Source organism: Pseudonaja textilis, chromosome 2, assembly GCF_049901715.1.
Source record: "Pseudonaja textilis isolate UNSWEBS1 chromosome 2, rPseTex1.2, whole genome shotgun sequence".
Classification (NCBI taxonomy): domain Eukaryota; kingdom Metazoa; phylum Chordata; class Lepidosauria; order Squamata; family Elapidae; genus Pseudonaja; species Pseudonaja textilis.
This window is the reverse complement of record NC_141991.1, coordinates 140034330-140057026: the sequence shown is the minus strand read 5'-3', so window position 1 is coordinate 140057026 and position 22697 is coordinate 140034330. Positions and strand designations below refer to the sequence as shown.

Here is a 22697-nt window from a genome sequence, read left to right as displayed (position 1 = left end):
CGGGATGGCTTAAGTGTGACTCCTGGCAGCGCCTTGCCTTCCCCTGGGCGGCTTTCAGGGGGGCCCCTAAGCCGGCGGCCGCTTTGAGGCTCAGGACTCGCTCTACCAGAAAACGTCGCTGCCCGCCCGTTTCCAGGTTCCGGGGGGAGGGGGTGGGGTGGGGTGGGACTGAGGGAAGTTGCTCCCGGGCTTTTCCAGCTGAATGCTTCTGGGCTCGGGGCCAAGGGCTCTCCTGGCGGCAGCCTTGGCGGCGCTTTTCCTGCTTTTGCTCCCGTCCCGCGGCTCCAGGAGAGGGAAGGTGCGAAAGCAAGGGACGTACGCGCTCGCTCCTTTTCCCTCTCGCTCTCTCTCTTGTGTGTATGTGTTTGTGTGTTTGTGAGAGAGCGAGAGAGGAGGAAACCAAGAGCGAGAAGATCCTGGTGGCTTCCGGGCGTGCCGGCGAAACATTTTTTTTTCTCCAAGGAGCACGCATCGACCGGGTCGCAACTTCAAACTAAAAGAGATCTCGAGCTCGTGCGCTTTCTAACGATCCCCCGCAACCGCTCCATGATCCCCTTTCGCTGCTATCCTAGCAGCATCGCGTGTGACCCCCGTAGGCTGCGGGCTCCGCTGCGCCCAGAATCCTCAATGAGGACCAGGCACCGGACATGAAGGTAAGCGTGGGTCACCTTCTGGGGAGGAGGAAAATTCCTGCTTGCTGCGGTCCCCACGCCCGGATTTAAAGGGGCGGGGTTGTTAAACCTGCTGTGAGAGAAAAGAGGGGGATAAAGAACTTGTGGCACCTGGTCGTCCAACGCTTCAAAACTTGGTAGAAGAAAATACCAGATGGGAATTAAAAGGAAAAGGGGTGTTCTCAAAGCAACCGTGATCGGATCAGATTTTCAGGTCAGATCTCTTGTTTAATATCAGAACATGGATTTCAGGCAAACCATTCTTCTCCTGAGTTCTTTTCCTCCCTCCTTCAATGAATGCTGTGGCATTCATTGCTGAAATCACAGAAGTAAAAAGCTCTGACTGCTCTAAAGTGCAATAAAATATTATACATCTATATATCTTCTATCTATATATCTCTATCTATGTCGTCTCTATCTCTATCTCTATATCTATCTATCTATCATCTATCTATATATCTCTGTCTGTTTCTCTGTCTCTATCAATCAATCAACTATATCTATCTATCTATCTATCTATCTATCTATCTATCTATCTATCTATCTATCTATCTATCCATCCATCCATCCATCCATCCATCCATCCATCCATCCATCTATCCATCCATCCATCCATCCGGTGATGTGATCCACTTTTGCACCTTTCTGACAAGCAAAGTCAATGGGGAAGCCAGATTCACTTAACAACAGTATTACTTATTTAACAACTGCAGTGATTCATTTAACAAATGTGGCAGGAAAAATTTGCAAAATGGGGCAAAAACTCACTTAAACCAATTTCTCGCTTAGCAAAATAAATTCTGGGATCAGTTGTGGTCGTAAGTCGAGGACTGCCTGTATACTTGTGATAATAACACTGCTCTTTAAAGAACAATACCCAAGGCTGACAGGATGGGGAAAAGGAATCGTTCCTGTGGGGTTTTCTTTTAAGCTATTTTTTCTTGTTCCCAAAGTTGGCCTGGACTGGGCAGGGAAGGTGGAATGTCGAACTTCCACCCGGTGAGGTTGCAGACTTGTCCCAGTTCTCCACGGGACTCATGGATTCGACCCCTGAAAGAAACCTCCTCTACGAGCTTTGGAAAAAAATGCACTTGTTCCGCAGCTGCAGCTATCGGATCCAGCTGGAGGGGCAGATGACCAATGCCCCAAGGATCCAGGGCATCCGATGGGTAAGTAAAAATGCTTGGTGGTTGTAGACAATTGGGTTGGTCCTATTTTATGGGAGCTGTTTGGCCGAATTCTCTAGGCTCTGAGGCTAGCACGCTTGGTCCTGGAAAGGAGACCCCTTGGAGACCCGAAGGATTGCAACTCGAAGAAAAACGTGATGTCTATGTCCATGTAGTCTCAAGGAGCGTTCTCCTCCCAACATTGGTGCGGCTAAGAAAAAAAAACCATTCATTTAATATTGTGCCTGTGAGTCAGAGTGGCAGCAGAGTGCTGACATGAGCGGGGCGAAGGGACCAGCGTGCTTTCGCTTTCAAGCAGGATGTGAAATCTCTTTTACATCACCAGAATCTGAGTGTGCGTTTTATTTTAGCACAGGCCTAACAAATATTCCTTGTGTGTCCTGAGAAAGTTTACATCGTGTCCCTTAGATCTTTTCTGTTGTCAGGAGGGGTCTGTGGTTGATTCCCCCTCTCTTATTTTTTAACATTGCTGTTCTTAACAGAAATGTGTTGGTGGTTCTGTTTGTTTATTTTTGCTTTCTAAGAATGATGCTATTGAGCGAGTGGCTAAAGTTGTCCCACGCATGGGCCTTGTTTATCCCTTGTGGTGAAAACCTGCCTGCTCCCAATGAGTTCAGGGTTACTTGAGTCGATCCTCAGAACATCAGACAGGCAGTCCTCAACTTACGACCACGATTGAGCCCAGCGTTTCTGTTGCTAAGTGATACATTGGCAGTGTGTGGTGCTCTGTTTTAAGACTTTTCTTCCCGCAGTTGTTAAGTGAATCACTGCAGTTACATTGGTAACATGGTTGTTAAGTGAATCTGGCTTCCCCACTGACTTTGCTTCCCAAAAGGTTGCAAAAGGTGATCACATGATCCCAGGATACTGTAACCTTTATAAATATGGATCGGTTGCCAAGCATCTGAACTTCGATCAGGTGACCATGGGGAGGCTGCAATGATTGTAAGTGTGCAAAATGGTCATAGGTCACTTTTTTCAGTGCTGCTGTAACTTTGAACGGTCACTAAATGAGCTGTTGTAAATCAAGAACTACCTGTGTTAGAAGAAAGAGAATAGTACTGTAAATGCAAAAAGCAAGAACCTGTTTAGCAATATCCAGTTCTAGCCATTAGTGTTTTAAATGGTTTTATGGCAGAATTATCTACTCTTACGGGCTGCAGCACTCCATGTTTCCTCCACCCCTGAAAATGTTGAGCTTAACCTCCAGAGAGTTCTAAAAGTTGTTGTTGATCTTTAAATGTTTTAGGTAATATTGAGAAAGATAATTAAATACACAACTGGAAAGTGGCTATATTAAAACCCATACTGGGTTTTACTTCAAAGTAAATTAAATCGATTTTACTTTTTGTCCCACTAGCAGTTTTGGGAATGTGGCCTTCCACAAGCCGCTCTAAGGGAAAAGAAACCATGCATTCAACTAAATGTGATGAAATGCAGCATGGCTTAATATGCCAGAACCGGATTAATGAATTTCATAGTTGAGCAAGAATTTGAATGTTATATGCTGGGTAGGGATCATGGGAATTGTAGCCATTCTGTTTGGGAAGGGTCTTTGCATATTCATCCTGTTGTTTTGGGGGATTAGTACACTGAAATGTTATTAACAAGCATTCTGTAAAATTATCCTGTCAAACTCATGGAGGATCCCCACAACAACCATTTAAGATAAGTAAATGTTAATTGTTCTCTCCATAGTGTGTTATCATAACCATTCATGTATTGACTAATACATACTGTATGCAAATTGCAATGGAGGGGTATCTTACCCATAGTTAAAAAGTGCATATTTGTAGGATGAAATAAGCAACCACTTGTATCTTTAAAAAGGATAAGTGCCACCTCGATTTTAGGGCTGTTTCAACTCTTTCCAAACCTTTTTCATTAAGCCATTTGTTGATCCTTGATACATGGGATGGTTTTCTTGCATAAGCTTGAGAGTTTAACTGGTGATGAGATAATTCTATTTCCAGTATAATAATGAGTTGCATCCAGTTGCTTATCCCTTTACACAAGATCAAGATGTAAATAGGGTGGCTTCTTTCCACAGTTTTCATGTCCCATATTGTGGCCAGTGAATAAATACTCCGCTATTTAAATTATCAGTTTGAACTAGGAGTACTCTTTCCTTCCCATCCTTTCTTTATTCAGATGACTGGAAGTATGTGGGAGGATATTTTTTTTTTTTACAAATATTCTACTCCAGGATCTGTGGCTTTAGGGTTACAAGATGTTCAGAGATATGTGGATGACTTGAGGGGGGGGGGAGGAACAACATTCTCTAAAGTATCTGTTCATCCTTTGGCTCCCTCCCTCCCTCCCTCCCCCTCTTGGTATGCACATACACCCATCACAGCTGAAGTGGGAAATAATGGAGGAAAACATTTTTGCAGCTTTTTTAAAAATTCAAAAAAGCTGCATGTTGCATTTCGAAGTTTTCTTGTGGGTGGGTTTGTAACACATTGAAATCTCCCGGTAAGATTTAGAAGGCACTTTTAGTATATCAAAATGTTCGACGAATAAAAAATAATTTTGCTTGGCCTCAAGTAAGGAATAAAATACTAGGAGGGGTTATTTCTCTGGGATGGACACTGTAGAATTGGGACTACCACTAAGGAGGTCAGCTTCTAGTTCAGGGCTGTCAAACGTACGCCCTGCAGGCGCGGATGCATCGTGTGCTGGCCCCGCCCCTGCCCGGTTTAGCGAAGGGGGGAAACGTCCCGATACGTCACAGGACGATGCTAGTTTGACGCCCCTGTTCTAATTGGTCATCATCCTGGTCACCATCAACCTGGGAGGGCATTCAGATCAAAGTTTCTGAAGATGTTTATAGGGCAGGTACTCCTTCAGTTACTGTGGTTCCTAGCCAAGAAGTACATTATCTAGTAGCTTAGTACTTTGTATTGGGAAGGAAAACAGCTAGGGAGCCCAGTGATGCTGATAATAGAACACTGACTGAATAAATTCAAAATGCTTGATCCTGATCCACATTCTGCAGGAGAAATCTGGCACCTTCCCCAACTTCTGATCACAATGGAAAATATACATTTCCTCATTGGAGGCACCTCTGTGTGCACTTAAACACAAGGTTTGGAGGGTGTTTTTTTTTTTTTGTGCTCCATTTGTGGTTAGGACTACTCTCAGCAGTCTTTGATGAATGAGAGGATTCTCATGGTCGGGCTTGGTAGTCTAAGTTCTTGCTTTTGATCTTGTCTGTGGAGATCTATTGGCACCGGCTTCATGATACTCGCGGCTGTCACTGGGTTCCCTTTGGTGATTTCAACCAGACGTGGGGTAGATGATCTGGCCCCCGGTTGCCAGAATGAGCTGGAGAGCTTGCAGATAGAATATGTAAACGGGCATCACTTATAACAGTGAAGGCTAATTCTTTCGTTGTTGCATGCTGAAAGTGTGTGTGTGCATGCGTGCCTGCACCCATAATGCAATGTGTACGTGACCCCCACCCCTGTGCATGCATGCATGACCTCCCCCCGTGTACCACACACCTCTGCATGTGCATGCTATCCCCCTGCGCCGCATGCCTCTGTCTCCCGCTAGTGCGTCTCCCTTTGTGCATGCGGCAGATACCCAATGGATGGCGAGGGGCACGCATCGGGGTGGGATTGTACCAGTTCGCACCTATTCGCTAGAACCGCTTGTTAACATTCTAAGCAGTTCGGAGAACCAATTGTTAGAAGAAATTACTGGCCTAATCCTGTAAGGAAGGCAGGAAGGAAACATTCTGGTGTTGCTTACAGAAACTGCCTCTCCATTAACTCTTATTATATTCTTGGCAGGACTAGACTTCCTTTTTCAGGAACTTCTCTGGAGTTTTTTTCCCCTTCTTTGCTGGTACTTTGCTTGTGTGGAGTGACCATTCAAAGTTACAATGGCACTGAAAAAAGTGACTTATGACCATTTTTCACACTTACGACTGTTGCAGCATCCCCACAGTCATGAGAGGCCAGGCAAGGAGACGCATGCCTCGATATGAGTGATATTGAGTTGGCCACACCCAGCCAGTCACATGACCACCAAGCCATGTCCACCCAGTCACATGACCACCAAGCCACGCCCACCAATGAAGCCACGCCCACAGAACCGGTTGTTAAAATATTTGAATCCCTCCCCTGGCACACATGTATGCGCAGTGGATCTGTTCTGGGCAACAGCTCACATGCCGGCAGAAACGGCTCTACATGCCACTTCGGGCACACGTGCCATAGGTTCACCATTACGAACTTATAAGATCCCTAGATTCTGTTTTTGAATTTTCCAACTTTGATCACTGGCTTTATTCTCCATCCTTTGTCGGGGGCTGTACTTTCTTTTAGCTCCCAGGCAGATGGCAGCAATTAGAGCCAGTCTCACTAACTGAGGTCACACCTTGGGGGGAGCCATGGTATGGTTTATTGGGGTTCACCTGTTGCTTGCACGAACCTGGCCACTGTGGCTCTGTTAGTAACACTCTGACTGAAAATCATGACTCAGCAAACATATAAATAAGATCCCCACTTTATTTTATTGCTTTTTTCTTATCACTACAACCTTCTTTTTATTACGGATCTTTTCAGGCAAAGTCACCTTAAAATCTTATAGTGAGAGAAAGAACAAAAAGGGAAGACCTACCAGTTTTGGGAATGGGACCTCTCCTGTTTGAGAATGGCTCAGAGAAGGAATGCATCCTTCGTGCTCCTGAAAAAAAACAAAAAAAAAAGGCCTAATCCAATATTTCTCAACTTCAGCAACTTTAGGATTTGTGGATTTCAAGTCCTAGAATCTCAAGCTGACAGTCCAAACAATTTAAAGTTGCAAAAGTTGAGAAACGTTGATCTGACCAACTGCTCAGCATTGTGATTAAACTTCAAGTAGCAGTTTTGAGTTCCTTGGTCACCAACAAGTAACCAATAAACAAACCAAAAAAAGCCTGTTCCTTTCCTTCTAAAGCAGGATGTGCAAGCACCCACGCCTGCCTGAAAGCTATTTCCCCCCCGAAAATAATAGCTTTCCTTTTAGAATCTAAGGAGTAAGAAGATAGCCTCCGTTTACTTAGAAGTGGGGGGTGGGTAAGCACTTGGTGCAAGCTTAGAGTAAGTGATTTGGTTTCTAATTATTTCCTAAGGTTGGAAAGTGCTCTGGGATTTGAATCTTAGTCTAAACAGGGAGAAAAGAAAAATATATATTCCAGGAGTTAGGTGTGATTTAAATTAAGGCCGGAGGACGTAAGCCAGCAAAGAGATCCTCATGCTTTTGAGTCAGAGGATTTTGTTCAAAAGAAAGTCTTCATTTCCCTGACTAAAGATCTGCACACTCCCTACTACTCCCATTTCAAGGACAGCAACTTCCCCAGAGAACTCCTGGCTTTTTTCTTTGGTCTAAGGAAGGGCGATACCAAGGAATAGCCAAACATAGCTAGGAAGAAAAGGACAGGCTCCTGGTTTGGCTTCCTGCCTAATTTGACCGGATTTCTGGCGACAGGCGGACTCCCTGGTCTCTTGCAGCCACCAGCCGGAAAAAGCAGGGTGGGGTGGAAGGGGGAGAAAGGGGAGGTGACGGCTCCTTTCGGAAGTGGCTTGGCCTCTGTGAGTTTGAGCGGTTGCCTGGAAGAGGGCCGTTCCATTGATCTCATGGGCAGTGAACCCTGAGAGCAAGGCAGGTAGTCCAAGTGGATTCCTCGTGAAAAAAATCCCCTGGCGCAGTCAGTCTCAAACGGTTTCAGGGATTTTATCTGTTCCCCACTTCAAAACCGGCAACGGTAGGAAGGTATAATCACTGTGAAATCAAGTGCAGGCAGTGCAGAATGAGGATAAGTTTGACCTACCTGTGGAAGAGTATAATCTTAGTTATTCCCTGCTCCAGGGTCGTGTTGTAGTGGCAGTGTTGCAGTGGTCTGTGTACCCAATTGTTGTGCTTGCAGAATTCACGAGTCAGAACCCATCAAGCTGAGTTTTTTTAAAACTATCACGACTAAGAAAAGCCGTGGCTTGGCACGATCGCTATATGTGCCAGCTGAATCAATGCAACAGAGGATAGAACTGTAGTTGAAAGATAAGGCTGGTGGGAGGTCTTCGTTTAATGCGGCATCGTGACTCCGGAAGTCAATGAGACAATGTAGAGAGAAGGCTCCACGCACATCTGCCCCACACATCCACAGAGGCAAAAATTTAAGTCGGCCCTGCAAGATGCTGGGCAGGAGCACACTTGAAGAGCTGAAGAGGGGATGGGCTCACTTTTTGTTACCTGTCAGTGTTAATCACTACCCTGTCTCTCATCTAACTTGCTGGTAGATGATTAGCAGCTGCCTTAGGGCTCCAAATAGGGAATGATTTGGAATTCTGGGTGTTGCTGTGGGAGCATCCAATGGGGAAGGTTGATCTACTGCAGTGAGGACAAACTCTCTCTTTTTTAAAACCACGTCATTATACGTTCTTATAAATCTTCCCTATGACACATTTCTTATCCTCTCCTCTGAATGATCTCTTAGAATTAAAGAGGTGCCCTGCTCTTGGAGAAGAGGCATCCCAATACCAAATTCTCAACAAGGGGACCAATCAGCTGCTCAAAATTTAAATACAACTCTGTTGGGAGAAATGTCCCTCTGGGTTCGATTCCAAGCGGGGAGAAAGACACTGGAAACATGGAGACTGCTTGGAAGGATGGTTTAATGTTGGACAGGACCACATGGGTTTGAAGCTGACCACATGGAGTGGAGAGTAGTGAGCGTTATTTACACCCTCTCTTGGGCTTTGAACGTGAGCTTCCTGTTCCTGTGAAAGAAATGTATTCTGATTGGTTGTCAGACTCCATGCAGGGGGCCATGCAGGGATAACTTTGTGGGTTGCCTTGAGTCCCAGGCTTGGTTCTTGCTGGGTGATGTCATCTTCCCAGGTGCCATGTGGTGAGATGGGTAGAGAGCTTATCCTATCATGTCCTGAGGGCCATGTCTTAATCCCATCACCCTGGAGCTGAAGGGGGGGCAGGGAGGGAGTTGCAGGAAGCTGGTTTGTCTTTAAAAACATGTTTCTCCTTTTCTCATCCAGGGAAATATAATATTCCGCCTTTTTAACATTTCCTAGAATATTTCATTCTTCTAGGAGAGGGGTGGGTGCTAATTTTCTACAACTCCAGATGAACAACCAATCACATGACCAACTGACCACACTGGCACACAGGACATTTATTTATAAACAAAGGAAAATAGGACAGGAAAATCCTGCTGATAATGTTACCTAGTCTGGTAACAAAACATTCAGAAATTAAACTGAAACAAGCTTGGAGAGCAAACCACTGCCAGAATCTAAAACCCAAGCTGCAAGCATTTTCTGTTATTTCACCGATATCTCAAGTTCAAGATTCATCATTTGTGCCTTTAATCAAAGTGTAAAGAGAGGAAATGGCCCAGATATTGTGAAACTCCAGGTGGTTATGAGGACAGCATAGAGATCCAGATTCAAAGGGCAAAATGTGGTTTTGGAGCCTGCAGGGAAACGGTGTAGCCCTTATCAGGAAGGCTTTAAATAGCTGCTCCATTTCCTGAGCTTGTATGGCTGCCTCATACACAATCCCAAGGAAAGCACTCCTGAATCCCATTTTATCTCTGAATCTGGATCTCTGCACTCCTCCTCCAGGTCAGTTGTGCTACCATTCCTTCTTTGCACAAACGAGGAGGCTGGAAAAATAGAAGGCTTGTTCTGCTCCTCAGCAAAACGTATGATATAAATATAACAAATACTATCCCCCCCCCCCATGGAAATATCTAAATATGGTACCTGCAGGAAACTAGCATGACAGGAAAAATGCTAGACTAGGATCTTTGCAACTGCAGTCTAATTTTCTATATTTGGGGAACTGTTCTTGATGAAAGAACCCATTGAATTCCTGCTGACAATGTGAGTGAGAGTGGGCAGGGCCCTACTCAGTTTGTTATTTTGAGAGGATTTATATTTGGATGGCAGAGAGGGGAATAAAAGTGATGTTTGTGTGAAGACTGCTGTGAAAGTAGAGAAGGCACAAGCTGAGCTTCAAGTAATACCTGGAATAGGAAAACCTTATTGCTCTGTCTCTTGAGAATTCTATACGCTTCCCTTCTGATGGGTAGGAAAAAACAGGTAGCAGTCAGATATGGAATCATGGAGATGATTCCATAGTAAGCTGGTGGGGTGATTCAAGAAATGTATTTGATCCACATTCAAGCAAACCAACGGCAAAGCATCAATTATCCTCTGCACATATTTTATCTGCTGATTCTTACCCTTATTCAGAATAACCTGGACGATACTAGGCAAAGCTGGTCAGGGCAAAAGCACCTGTTCTGCAACCACATCAGATGATTTTGTAGATTTATTTGCAGGTGTATAATTGCACACATTCCCTCTGGATTCCTTGTGGTGATTGAGATGGGCATCTTGTGTCATAATCTGGGGATTTTGCACCGTGTGGAGCCTGAAGAACAGCTGAGCTGCTCTATAGTTCAAACTTACCAACAGGGCAGAATGGCAAGATCCAAGAAATAATCAACACCTCTTTATGGTTATAATGCTACCTGCCTTGAAGCAGGTAGCTGGTGTGTTTTGTTGAAGAAGCCTTCCTTAGATTTGATCTTCTTTCACCCAGTACCCAACCTTTCCTTATCAGGAAAAGTTATTAAGTTGTTGGGCAACCATGGAAGTTTTTGGAGGAAATAAGTATCTGAATCCTTTTCGGTTAGGTTTCTAGTCTAGTCCTGGGAAATATTCTCTACTGCTTACTTGGTTGTTACCTTTAAAATCCCACATAGCATCACACCAGAGTATACAGGATTGGTAGGATTGAATCTCTCTGTCCAATCTGAACATTTAGAGAGGGTGTGTTACCGTGTTACTAACTTAACAACTGCATTGAATCACTTAACAGCTGTGTCAAGAAAGGTCATAAAATGGGGGAAACTCGCTTAACAAATGGTTCACCTGGCAACGGTAACTTTGGGCTCAATTATGGTCATAAGTTGAGGACTAGCTGTTCCAGAATTCTGAGCATACATGGCTGATTTGTTCCTGTTGCTTCCATTTTTCCTCCTAGATCAGTAGTCTCCAAACTTGACAGCTTCAAGACTTGTGGACTTCAACTCCCAGAATTCCTCCTCCAGTCATGTTAGCTCAGGAATTCTGGGAGTTGAAGTCCACAAGTCTTAAACTTGACAAGTTTGACGATCCTTGTCCTAGATTCTCCCTATCCTGGAAGTCATTGCGCTGAACTTCCACATCTGCTCTCCCTTTCGAGTGAATTGCTCAGATGTTGGAAAAGGATCGGAGTTCAGCCAACATTCAGGAAAAGAGCCAGAGGCTCATGGAAGGCAAGAGACATCATTTTCAGCTAATGGTATCATTTGTATAACATTTTGGAGTTGCGCTATTAAAAGATAATAGCAGCACAAAGCCCGAGGTTGCTGTAAAACTTACAACTGTCATCGGGATAATTCCTTCTTCAGTAGATGCCATCTCTAACAGTTCACATTACAAGAGATAAAACAGCACATAGCATTTAGGCTTACATACCTCCCCATAGTTATTTACAGCACTCCCTGAGTGGTTTACAATAAAGAAGCATTATTTGCATATTGCCCCCAACAATCTTGCTACTCATTTTGCCGACCTCGGAAGGATGGAAGATTGAGTCAATTTTGAGCCCCATAACATCAAACTCCCGGCAATGGGCAGAGTTAGCCTGCAATATCACATCCTAACCATTGTACCGCTAGGGCTCAGAGCACACCAAATATATATTGGATGGAAATGCCAACTGAGACCAAAACTGCATTAATAACTGAGGACTTTAACTGAGTTTGTCCCTGCTTCAGTTTATACACGTTCTATCTCTAAAAACACTTTTCTACTTAATGTATAGTATTCTTGCTTACTTTGGGGCTCAGGATGGGCTATTAGGCCCATGAAATTATTATTTGTCTTAAATCAGAAAGAATAAAAATTAAAGAAAAGATATTTTTAGTTTCTAAAATACACATTTTTTTTCTATTTTCTCCCATACTTTCATCTTTTTTTTTCTTTTTTTCTAACTTTAAATATGCTTTTATATTTATCTTTTACTATGTAAAAATCTTCAATAAAATTATATTAGAACAGGAAGACAATATACGTACAATTCTAATTAAGAACTGTTGAATATTAAATGCTACCAAGGAAATATTGAAAATCCTATGCACTATAATACGAATATGCTCAGCTCTCCGCATCCCCATTTTTCTTACTGTCAGCATGCTTTCAGGAATAAGGTTCTCTGGCTGGGGAATTCTGGGAGTTAAAAGTCTGTCAGGCTTAAAGTCTGTCAGGTTTGGAGGCCCCTGCTCTACACTACCAGTCAAAACACACAAGTCTTGAAGCTGTCAAGTTTGGAGACTGCTGATCTAGGAGGAAAAATGGAAGCAACAGGAACAAATCAGCCGTGTATGCTCAGAATTCTGGAACAGCTAGTCCTCAACTTATGACCATAATTGAGCCCAAAGTTACCGTTGCCAGGTGAACCATTTGTTAAGCGAGTTTCCCCCATTTTATGACCTTTCTTGACACAACTGTTAAGTGATTCAATGCAGTTGTTAAGTTAGTAACATGGTTGCTAAATGAATCTGGTTTCCTTATCGACTTTGCTTGTCAGAAGCTCGCAAAAGGTGATGATCACGCGACCCCAGGAAAATGCAACCCTCATAAGTGTGAGTCAGTTGCCAAGCATTTGGTTTTTGACCATGGGGATACTACAACGGTTATAAGTGTGGAAAATGGTCATAAGTGATTTTTTTTCCAGTGCTGTTGTAACTTTGAACGGTCGCTAAATGAACTGTTGTACGTTGAGGACTACCTGTATAACAATATTTAGAAGACAGGGTTTCTCACTGCATTTATATTGTCAGCCCTTTAGCCCAACTGAGTTAATGTTGTCTTTTTGGACTCCTACTTTTGTTAGCTGAGACCTTTTAACTGGAGATGCTAAGGACTGAACAATTGTCTTTCTACTGAGTTATAGATTCTCTTTTCAGGGCAAGGTGTGGAGCCAGCCAGAAGGTAAACAGGGAAGGCAGGGAAGCTCTGAGAGGTGACGTATTATCTGCTGTTGGCAGAACAGATGCCAAAAGGCAAGGACAGCTTGATTCTTGTATATTTCTGCCTTGGTAGCAAGCCAGATTTGGCTACAAGTCTTGGCATAGCGATTCTTAACTAATCTGCTTGGCAACAGCAAGTGTATCTCTCTACCTCTTGAGAACAAGAGCTGAATCAGTTAATGTTTGAGTTTCCAGCCTCTTCTGCCACAAAACAGGTCAGACTGGTCCCCCTTCAAGCCAAGTCCCACCACCACCATCACCTTGATATCTTTCGTCTGTTTTTCCAAAGGAAATGTGATATTTTCACAACGTGGCAGCAAAAGTATAACTCCAGCTTCCCAACTTTCAGATCCTGCAACTTTTTTTATTTATTTATTTAAAAAAGCCAACGTTTGCAGCTGCGATGGGCCAGTCAGAATTTGTTCACTTGCCCGATGTTAAGGTAAGGAGAGAAAACGGGGAAGGAACCCGTAATTTTTTTTTTTCATTCAATGTTTATATATGGAACACATTAAGTTTGATTTCTTCAGGACTAAGTTAGTCTCAAAAGCGATTTTCTCTTTGTGATCTGCTGTTGAAAGTATCCCATTATCAGGAAGATCTGTTTGACAGATCTCTTCAATAGCTATTTATTATCCGATATTTGAGCAATATATTTTCCTTGTTTTCCTTTTCGTTTGATTGTGGCTGTTCTGGAGGAGGGGAGCCAAGTATCACTAAGTACTGTCATATCAGACTCCTCGCTCTGCCAGAAGATTGCAACGATTAAGATGATTCTTCCTAGTAATGTGTGATTAAAATCAAACCTCTCCAGTGAAGTGCCAGGGTGAGGTTTCAAGAATTGAAATGTTGCTTAGCGGTGAACTGTGGTGTTGGATGACATTTAGGGAGACTTGGCTTCAGGTCTCCATTCTGTTATGAAATGGTTTAGGTGACCTTGTGCCAGTAATTCTTAATCACATAGCCAGATTGTGGTTGTGTAGCTAAGTTTGGGAGAAGAAAACATGGATTTCTATTTCCAGGAAGAAGAAAAAATAGGAAATGAAACTAAGTAAAATAAATCTATATGTAAGGAACAAGATAGAGAGGGAAATAGTTCTAGATTTAGTTTGGCTGACATAGTCATGGTGTGGGTATGTATATACATATACACACATATGCACATACATACACAAATTGTACCAAAAGTCAATTCCAATATGGTTTATGTATTATTTCTTTCTTCTTTTTTTAGAGAGAGAAGATGTTACTTAGTACTGTATTTAGGAATGTTCAAAGGTTATGTCTCAAACAAGGATCTGTTTAGAAAAAAAATCATTTAATGTAATTTTTATAACAAATTATTTATGGCTCCTGCCTTTTGTTATATCCTTTGTGTATATGTGCGTGTGTACATCTGCATCTGTGTGTGCATGTGTGTGCCTGCACCTTTGAGTCAGTTTTTGATTTCTGCCTGGACAGGTTGTTGCAGTTTTCTTGGTAAGGCTATTTGGAAGTAGTTGCCATTACCTGCCTATTGCCTGCTTCCTAGGGCTTCCTAGGGTTGAGACGACTAGCCCAAGGTCATCCAGCTGATTTTGTGCCTAAAGTAGGACTAGAACTCATGGTCTCCTGGTTTCTAGCCTGATGTATGTATTTAGGAATCAAAAAAATCTTTTGTCCACCCTCAAGCATGATTGACTGATAGTGGATTCCGCCTTCGCTGAGTGTGACATAGATATAATTTGAATAAGAGAATGGCTATGTCAGGATGAAGGACAGTTCTGCAGCATGTTTGCATGAAGAGCACCTCAACAAGATTTCTGTGTGTTTGGTTTATTTTCCAAATGTGATTGGGTGGAGTGGTTTAATTAACCTAGAGAATTCAACTTTTTTTCTTCTGTTTATTTCTATTTTTCATTTTGAATTGTGAATACCAATTCTTAATTAAGTACCCTTTTAATCATAGAGCAGCTAGTTTATATTACAAGTAAACCTAGCTGGACTAGATGTCTATATGGTCAAGAGTAATACATTATTGATTCTAAGTATCAGCAGATGAAAGGGTAAATTTGATGCATGCAAATGGTTTCCTTTTCGTTTGATTGTGGCTGTTCTGGAGGAGGTGACCTTGTACTGTCATATCAGTAAAGATTGCAACGATTAAGATGATTCTCCTAGTAATGTGTGATTAAAATCAAGCCTCTCCAGTGAAGTGCCAGGGTGAGGTTTCAAGAATGAAATGTTGTTAGCGGTGAACTGTGGTGTTGGATGACATTTAGGGAGACTTGGCTTCAGGTCTCCATTCTGTTATGAAATGGTTTAGGTGACCTTGTGCCAGTAATTCTTAATCACATAGCCAGATTGTGGTTGTGTAGCTAAGTTTGGGAGAAGAAAACATGGATTTCTATTTCCAGGAAGAAGAAAAAATAGGAGATGAAACTAAGTAAAATAAATCTATAAGTAAGGAACAAGATAGAGAGGGAAATAGTTCTAGATTTAGTTTGGCTAACATAGTCATGGTGTGGGTATGTATATACATATACACACATATGCACATACATACACAAATTGTACCAAAAGTCAATTCCAATATGTTTTATGTATTATTTCTTTCTTCTTTTTTAGAGAGAGAAGATGTTACTTAGTACTGTATTTAGGAATGTTCAAAGGTTATGTCTCAAACAAGGATCTGTTTAGAAAAAAAAAATCATTTAATGTAATTTTTATAACAAATTATTTATGGCTCCTGCCTTTTTTGTTATATCCTTTGTGTATATGTGCATGTGTACATCTGCATCTGTGTGTGCGTGTGTGTGCCTGCACCTTTGAGTCAGTTTTTGATTTCTGCCTGGACAGGTTGTTGCAGTTTTCTTGGTAAGGCTATTTGGAAGTAGTTGCCATTACCTGCCTATTGCCTGCTTCCTAGGGCTTCCTAGGGTTGGAGACGACTAGCCCAAGGTCATCCAGCTGATTTTGTGCCTAAAGTGGGACTAGAACTCATGGTCTCCTGGTTTCTAGCCTGATGTATGTATTTAGGAATCAAAAATCTTTTGTCCACCCTCAAGCATGATTGACTGATAGTGGATTCCGCCTTCGCTGAGTGTGACATAGATATAATTTGAATAAGAGAATGGCTATGTCAGGATGAAGGACAGTTCTGCAGCATGTTTGCATGAAGAGCACCTCAACAAGATTTCTGTGTGTTTGGTTTATTTTCCAAATGTGATTGGGTGGAGTGGTTTAATTAACCTAGAGAATTCAACTTTTTTCTTCTGTTTATTTCTATTTTTCATTTTGAATTGTGAATACCAATTCTTAATTAAGTACCCTTTTAATCATAGAGCAGCTAGTTTATATTACAAGTAAACCTAGCTGGACTAGATGTCTATATGGTCAAGAGTAATACATTATTGATTCTAAGTATCAGCAGATGAAAGGGTAAATTTGATGCATCTTGGAGGGGTTGCTAATCTAGCCCAGAAAAAGTTTATTTTTTTATTTTTGTGATAATAGATTTTGATGTCCAATTTAACAGACCAATCAGAGGTTGTCATTAAAAAATATCCAGCACATGGTGTTTCATGACTTGGTCATTAAAAATTATATCTTTTTGTAATGCCTACAGACAGGTGGGGAGTAACATTAAACGGGAACAAAAAATGGTAGTGCCACTAAGAAATAGTAGGGAATCAATGACATGTTCCAAGGGAGTCCAACAATTTATAATAGTGAAAGAATACTGTTTTTTAAAAAAAAGAGAGGACAAAACATACAGAAAATCCAATCTAATATGCTCAGGAATTCCCAATGATTGAGAACAAATTGAGAAGGAAGAACTGAGGGGAGGGACATTGTATCTTCTGATTGAACACTAACTTATAGTCAAACTAATTGTGCTGAGCAAGATGTGTCTGACTGTCATTTAGCTAAGATTCATGCAATGAATTAGAAATCTCAGTGAAAAGGTTCATTCAGTAAACTAAGCCAAAAGCAGATGGATCTCATTATGGTATATTATCCAAGAGAAATGTAGAGCATTCGCCGATGATATGGCATTTATATTAGAAGAACCCTTAGAAGTGAGCCCTATACTACTAAGAGAAATAGAAGAATACGGAAAGGTGGCAGGGTTAAAAATTAACAAAGAAAAAACAAAAGTGTTAACAAAAAACTGTACAAAATGAATATTTTGTCAAAATTGTTCTTCTTGTTTCAGACAGTGCCAGTCAAGTTGGAAAAGAATTTTTTTGTAGAATTAAACAAATGTATATCTAAATTTATATGGCAGAGGAAAAAACCCACAGTGAAATATAAATTATTACAGGATGCCAAGAAAAAAGGAGGATTTGGCCTTCCAGATTTTGAATTATATTATGATGCTGCTATAGTAAACTGGCTTAAGGATTGGGTTAAATTAGAAAATAGAAGGTTATTAGTATTAGAAGGTTTTGATCTCCAACTTGGCTGGCACGCCTTCATGTGGGATGGAAAATCTAAACAACATTCTTATTTCCAAAGGCACTGTTTAAGAAATGTGTTGTTCAATATCTGGGGAAAGATTAAAAAACCCACTACCCAAAGGTTCCATTGTGACTATCTACATTGGAAGCAATCACACATCCAAATGTACTGTATTATGAAAATATTGTCAGGTATAAAGATTTATTATATGACACTGGAGAGCTTAAAAATAGGAACCAAATACAAATTCAAGGAAAGGAGATAGCATGGTGGCCCTTTGCACAAATACAAACCCATTATAAAAAAGATAGAGAACAATTTGGCTTTAATATGACCCCACAAGAATTAGATAAAATATGGCTAGGAGAGGAAAAGAAAACAATGAGTAAAACATATAAATATCTTTTGGACTACAAATTAAAAGAAGAAACAGTCACAGAATCTATGATAATTTGGGCTAAAAACATGGGTCATAGTTTTAGATAAGTGGGAACACATTTAGCAAACAAATTACAAATTAACCATGTCAGTCTCATATAAAGAAAACTTATATAAAATGGTTCATCGCTGGCACCTACCTCCTGCAAGACTGGCTAAGATGTTCCCCAACCTACCACCCAAATGTTGGAAATGTAACTACGCACAAGGAACATATTTTCACATATGGTGGACTTGCCCATGTACTCAGAAATTTTGGAGAAATATTAGAAATTGGATTTTAAATTTAACAAAACAAAATTTAAAACTTGAACCCAAAAACTTTCTGCTAAGTATGATAGATTTAAACATGGAGAAGAAATATCAATATTTAATTTTGCACATCATAACTGCGGCCAGAATAACCTGCACACAAAATTGGAAACTGGCTTCCATTCCTGCAGAGGATATGGTAATTAAAAATACATGAATGCACTAAGATGGATAGCCTAACCAAATTGTTAAAAAATAAACAAGATAGTGACTATTATGAAATATGGAACATTTGGTATGAGTGGTTAAAGAAAAGGTAATATTTGATATTTGGATAAGTTATGGAAATGACAGAAGATGTGCATTTAATCATAAACTATATAGAGAAATTAAAACATTAAAAGAACGAAGGAGTTATTGTAACAAGGCAGATCACATCAATGATAAAGATAAAAAAAAACATTGCTCAATATATCCTGTAAAAATGTATATATGTATACATTTGTATTCATATGTATACATATATATGTATACACCTCATGGAACCAGCAGAACACTGCTTAACCAACACATATTTCATATACAAAGGACAAAGATACAAGCAAATTGAAGGAGCCCCTATGGGATCACCACTGTCACCCGTCGTTGCAAACCTGTTCATGAAAGAATTCGAATCCAGAGCCCTGGCTAATGCTACCCATAAACCCAAGCTATGGTTAAGATAATCAGTGACACATTTGTGATTTGGCCTCATGGAAAAGAAAACCTAAACAATTTCTTAACACACCTAAACAGCACACACCCCAAAATCAAGTTCACCATGAAAACGGAAACAAACAAACAACTACCATTCCTAGACATACTAATCTACAAAAAAACAGATGGCACACACCATATACCAGAAGAAAACACACACCAACCACTACCTCAACGCCCAATCCCACCCCCACCCAGCACAGATAAACTCCATGGCCAAAACACTAATCACCAGAACCAAACGGCTGGCAGACAAGACAGACATAAAGACTGAACTATGCACCCTGACTAAAGTACTGACAGCCAACGGCTTCCACAAAAGCAAAATCACCGGTTTAATCCACAAAAACACACTGAGACATAATGGAGACCTAGAAGATGAACAGACCGATGGAACAGCTGTCCTGCCCTACATAAGAGGTACTACAGACAAAATCAGTAAGTTACTACACAGGCATCACATCAAGACTGCCTTCAAAACAGACAGAAAAATAGCAGCCATCCTTAGAAACCCCAAAGATAAAATTGACCTGAAAAACCAAGGCATATATGAAGTCCCCTGTGCATCATGCCCTGCCACATACATTGGACAGACCAATAGAAGAATAAGTACCTGCCTGGATGAACACAAAAATGCAGTCAAAAAGCTGGAACACACTTCCTCATTAGTCCAACACATGAAAGCCACAGGTCACAGCACCAACTTCAATGGCACCAAAACCTTAGCCACTATAGAAAACCCCAGCTACAGAATTATCAGAGAAGCCATAGAGATTGAAAAAAGACCTGAAAGCATGAATAGAAGAGATGACTCCACCAGTCTGTCAATTATTTGGAAGCCTGCACTCATAAACAAAAAAATCTCCACACCACAAGCCAGGCAAACACCTGGGCACAAACAGTTCCCCCCTGATACCTCCAGCTCAAACACACCCCAACCAGGCACCCAGATGAAACCTAACTTCCTAATAAATGATAGCCGTCCATTTACTTGGAGCCAAGCTGCACTAAAAGCCTCCAATACGGGAAATACAATGTTGCCAGCCAATCAAGACAAAAAAAGCCACAAAACAGACAGAAGATATTAGAAACACCAATCAAGAAGAACACAGCAAACTCCAAGATCAATAAACACAGACCAAGACTCCCAACCAATCAGGATGAAGAAAAAACCATTCTGGTACAGCAGTAGGCTAGCCCCAAATTTAAAACTGAAACAACTGTAAAAGTCTGACTCACAGATGCAACACAATACAGAAGCCTGATGATGGCAGATGAGATTCTGCTGAAACGTTGCTACAACTTTAAAAGCACAACTATAATGACGTGGGAAAATACCCGAACATATTTTTTTGTCTTAAGTTTTCAGGTACTTACATGTATGGCATTCAGCTTTGTTCAGGTATTTTCCCACGTCATTGTAGTTGTGCTTTTAAAGTTGTAGCAATGTTTCGCAGAATCTCATCTGCCATCATCAGGCTTCTATATAGATCACAGATGAACACTATCAGAAGCCTGATGATGGTAGATGAGATTCTGCCGAAACATTGCTACAACTTTAAAGCACAACTACAATGATGATGGAAAATACCGAACAAAGCTGAATGCCATACATACATACATACATACATACATACATACATACATACATACATATATGAACACTTACACATGCCTACACACAGACAGCCCATGCAGTGTCACTCTAGAATAAATTATATATATGTGTGTGTGTGTGTGTGTGTGTATGGTATTCAGCTTTGTTCGGGTATTTTCCCATGTCATTATAGTTGTGCTTTTAAAGTTGTAGCAACGTTTCGGCAGAATCTCATCTGCCATCATCAGGCTTCTGTATTGTGTTCGTCAGATGAATCGCTTACAGTTTCAGTATTATCTTTGAGTACAGACGGTGGCATCTGGCCCTTGGTACAAATGCCAGCCAGTCACGCCTACTCAGCTGATATAACTGCATCGAGAGATTGCAGACCAGGCAGAGTTTCTTACTAAACCAAGGCTTGCTGCAGTGATGGGAATGGCTGTCTTTCTTGGATGGCCTTTCCTTTTCTTTAAGCCTGACCCGCAGAGTAGATGATAGGATTTAACCCTCATTTCTTTGGCTGGGGTTTTCTACACTCATCCTAGGTCAGAAATTAAAAAAAAGGGAATCGGTAGTTTGCATGATTAATATAATGTTTGATCCATGATTCTAGTTGAGTGATTTCAAAAGAATGAGATGCTTCCCCCGCTTCCCTCAGTCTTGTGTTGCGTAAAAGCATGCTTGTTCTTTATGGCATAATGGAGGGAGAAATCTCGTATGGAAGGCGGTAAAGTGGTGTCCATTTTTTTGCTTTCCTTTCCTTGCAACTTTCCTTAAGGCTGTGACACTTGATCAGTCAAGAAATCAGAATAGAATGGAATAGAATAGAATAGAATAGAATAGAATAGAATAGAATAGAATTCTTTATTGGCCAAGTGTGGTTGGACACCCAAGGAATTTGTCTTGGTGCAAATACTCTCCGTATATGTAAAAGAAAGGAAGGAGCCAGCTAGCATGTTCTGACTAGCAAATGTTATTAAAAGGCATAAGCATTGATGAGCTGCTGCTCACTTCCTCAGTTGCACCTGGTAGAACTGTGGCTCATGAGAACATCCATCTTTAATACTGTAAGTGGTCGTCAGGAAAAGTTCTACCAGACCCCTCAGTTTTTCTATAAACTAACTTGACTGTTCTCCTCCAATATCTGATCAGTCAAATTAAATGAAAAGGCAACAGTGACCAACCTAATGGTTCTCTCCCCCCCCCTATGAATTCTGGGCCTAAACATGTCCCATTTTGGCTAATTGGCAAAGGGAAAGAAGACATGAAGAGGCCTGTGCAGAATTGGGGCATGTCAGGTTGGCCTCAGCCAGCAGACGTTTTTGCCTGTGAGTTGCCGCTTCTGCTTGGAGCCCAGCCCAGGCTGGAGGCACTGTTGCTCACTCCAGCAGCTGGCCAGCCCTTATGATGTTTGTCCTGTAAACAAGTTAAGAGGCGGGTGCTGTTTGTACTACCCAGTGAGGGAAATGAGCAGCCTTGACGAGCTGGCAGGACACCTTGGGAGGGAAGGGAGAAAGTGTTCTCCTGAGAGGACATTTCTTAGAATCCATAAAAAAAAACACACATTAGTGGTGGCCCTATCGCTTCCTGAAATCTCCAGGATCGAGAAAGAAAGGGACAAAGGGGCTTTACGTCAAGCCTGAACTGGTACTCTTAAGGGCTGAGATCATTTTCAATGTTTGGCTCAGGTTGAGAAGCAAGAAATAAAAATAAAGAGAATTTTCCATCACCCTTGAGGAGATAGTAGATGCAAATAGGGCTGAATGTGCTTCCTAAGTCTGCCTTGGTGTGGCTTCCGGGCTGCTGGCCCATCTTCTGTTCTGTTGCCTCTGCTTGACTCGCTTAACAACATTAACAGAATAATTGAGTCGGAAGGGACCTAGAGGTCTTCTAGTCTAACCCCCTATGACAAAGAGAAAGCCAAATCTTTCTTGCTTCAATGAGGATTTTGGAAGACAGGCTAGAGTCACTTAATAGTGAGATAGGCAGCATATAAATTTAATAAACAAACAAATTCAATCAAAGTATATTCCTGTCAGTCCTTATAATTCCTCCTTTGTGCTGATTAAATCTTGCTCTTTCAGCCTTCTTTCACTGAAGTACAGTATGTTTCATAACAGTGGTATGGCATCATTTCTTACAGCATAAGAAGGTCTATCCTAAGCTAGGTTCATCCTGTGGTTTCACAAATCTCTTTGGCTTTTCTTGCCAATGTTTAGGAAGTGGCTTGCCGTGAATTTCTTGCAGGATTTAAAAAATACTTT

The 22697-nt window shown here is 41.3% G+C and overlaps 1 protein-coding gene across 4 annotated transcripts in view; it reads left to right on the top strand.

The window, feature by feature from the left end:
- The first annotated feature begins 249 nt into the window (after positions 1 to 249).
- Positions 250 to 22697, top strand: part of RAPGEF3 (Rap guanine nucleotide exchange factor 3) — a 73464-nt gene continuing 51016 nt past the window's right edge. The window contains exons 1-2 of one of the 4 annotated variants that reach the window (XM_087925494.1): positions 250 to 653; positions 1625 to 1840. In XM_087925494.1, the coding sequence (XP_087781620.1) occupies positions 648 to 653; positions 1625 to 1840 (222 nt within the window). In that variant the 5' untranslated portion in view covers positions 250 to 647. Of the gene's footprint in view, positions 654 to 777; positions 886 to 1624; positions 1841 to 13053; positions 13390 to 13489; positions 13774 to 22697 lie in introns of those variants that run through there. The other 3 variants (XM_087925493.1, XM_087925495.1, XM_087925496.1) reach the window with 3 other exon arrangements.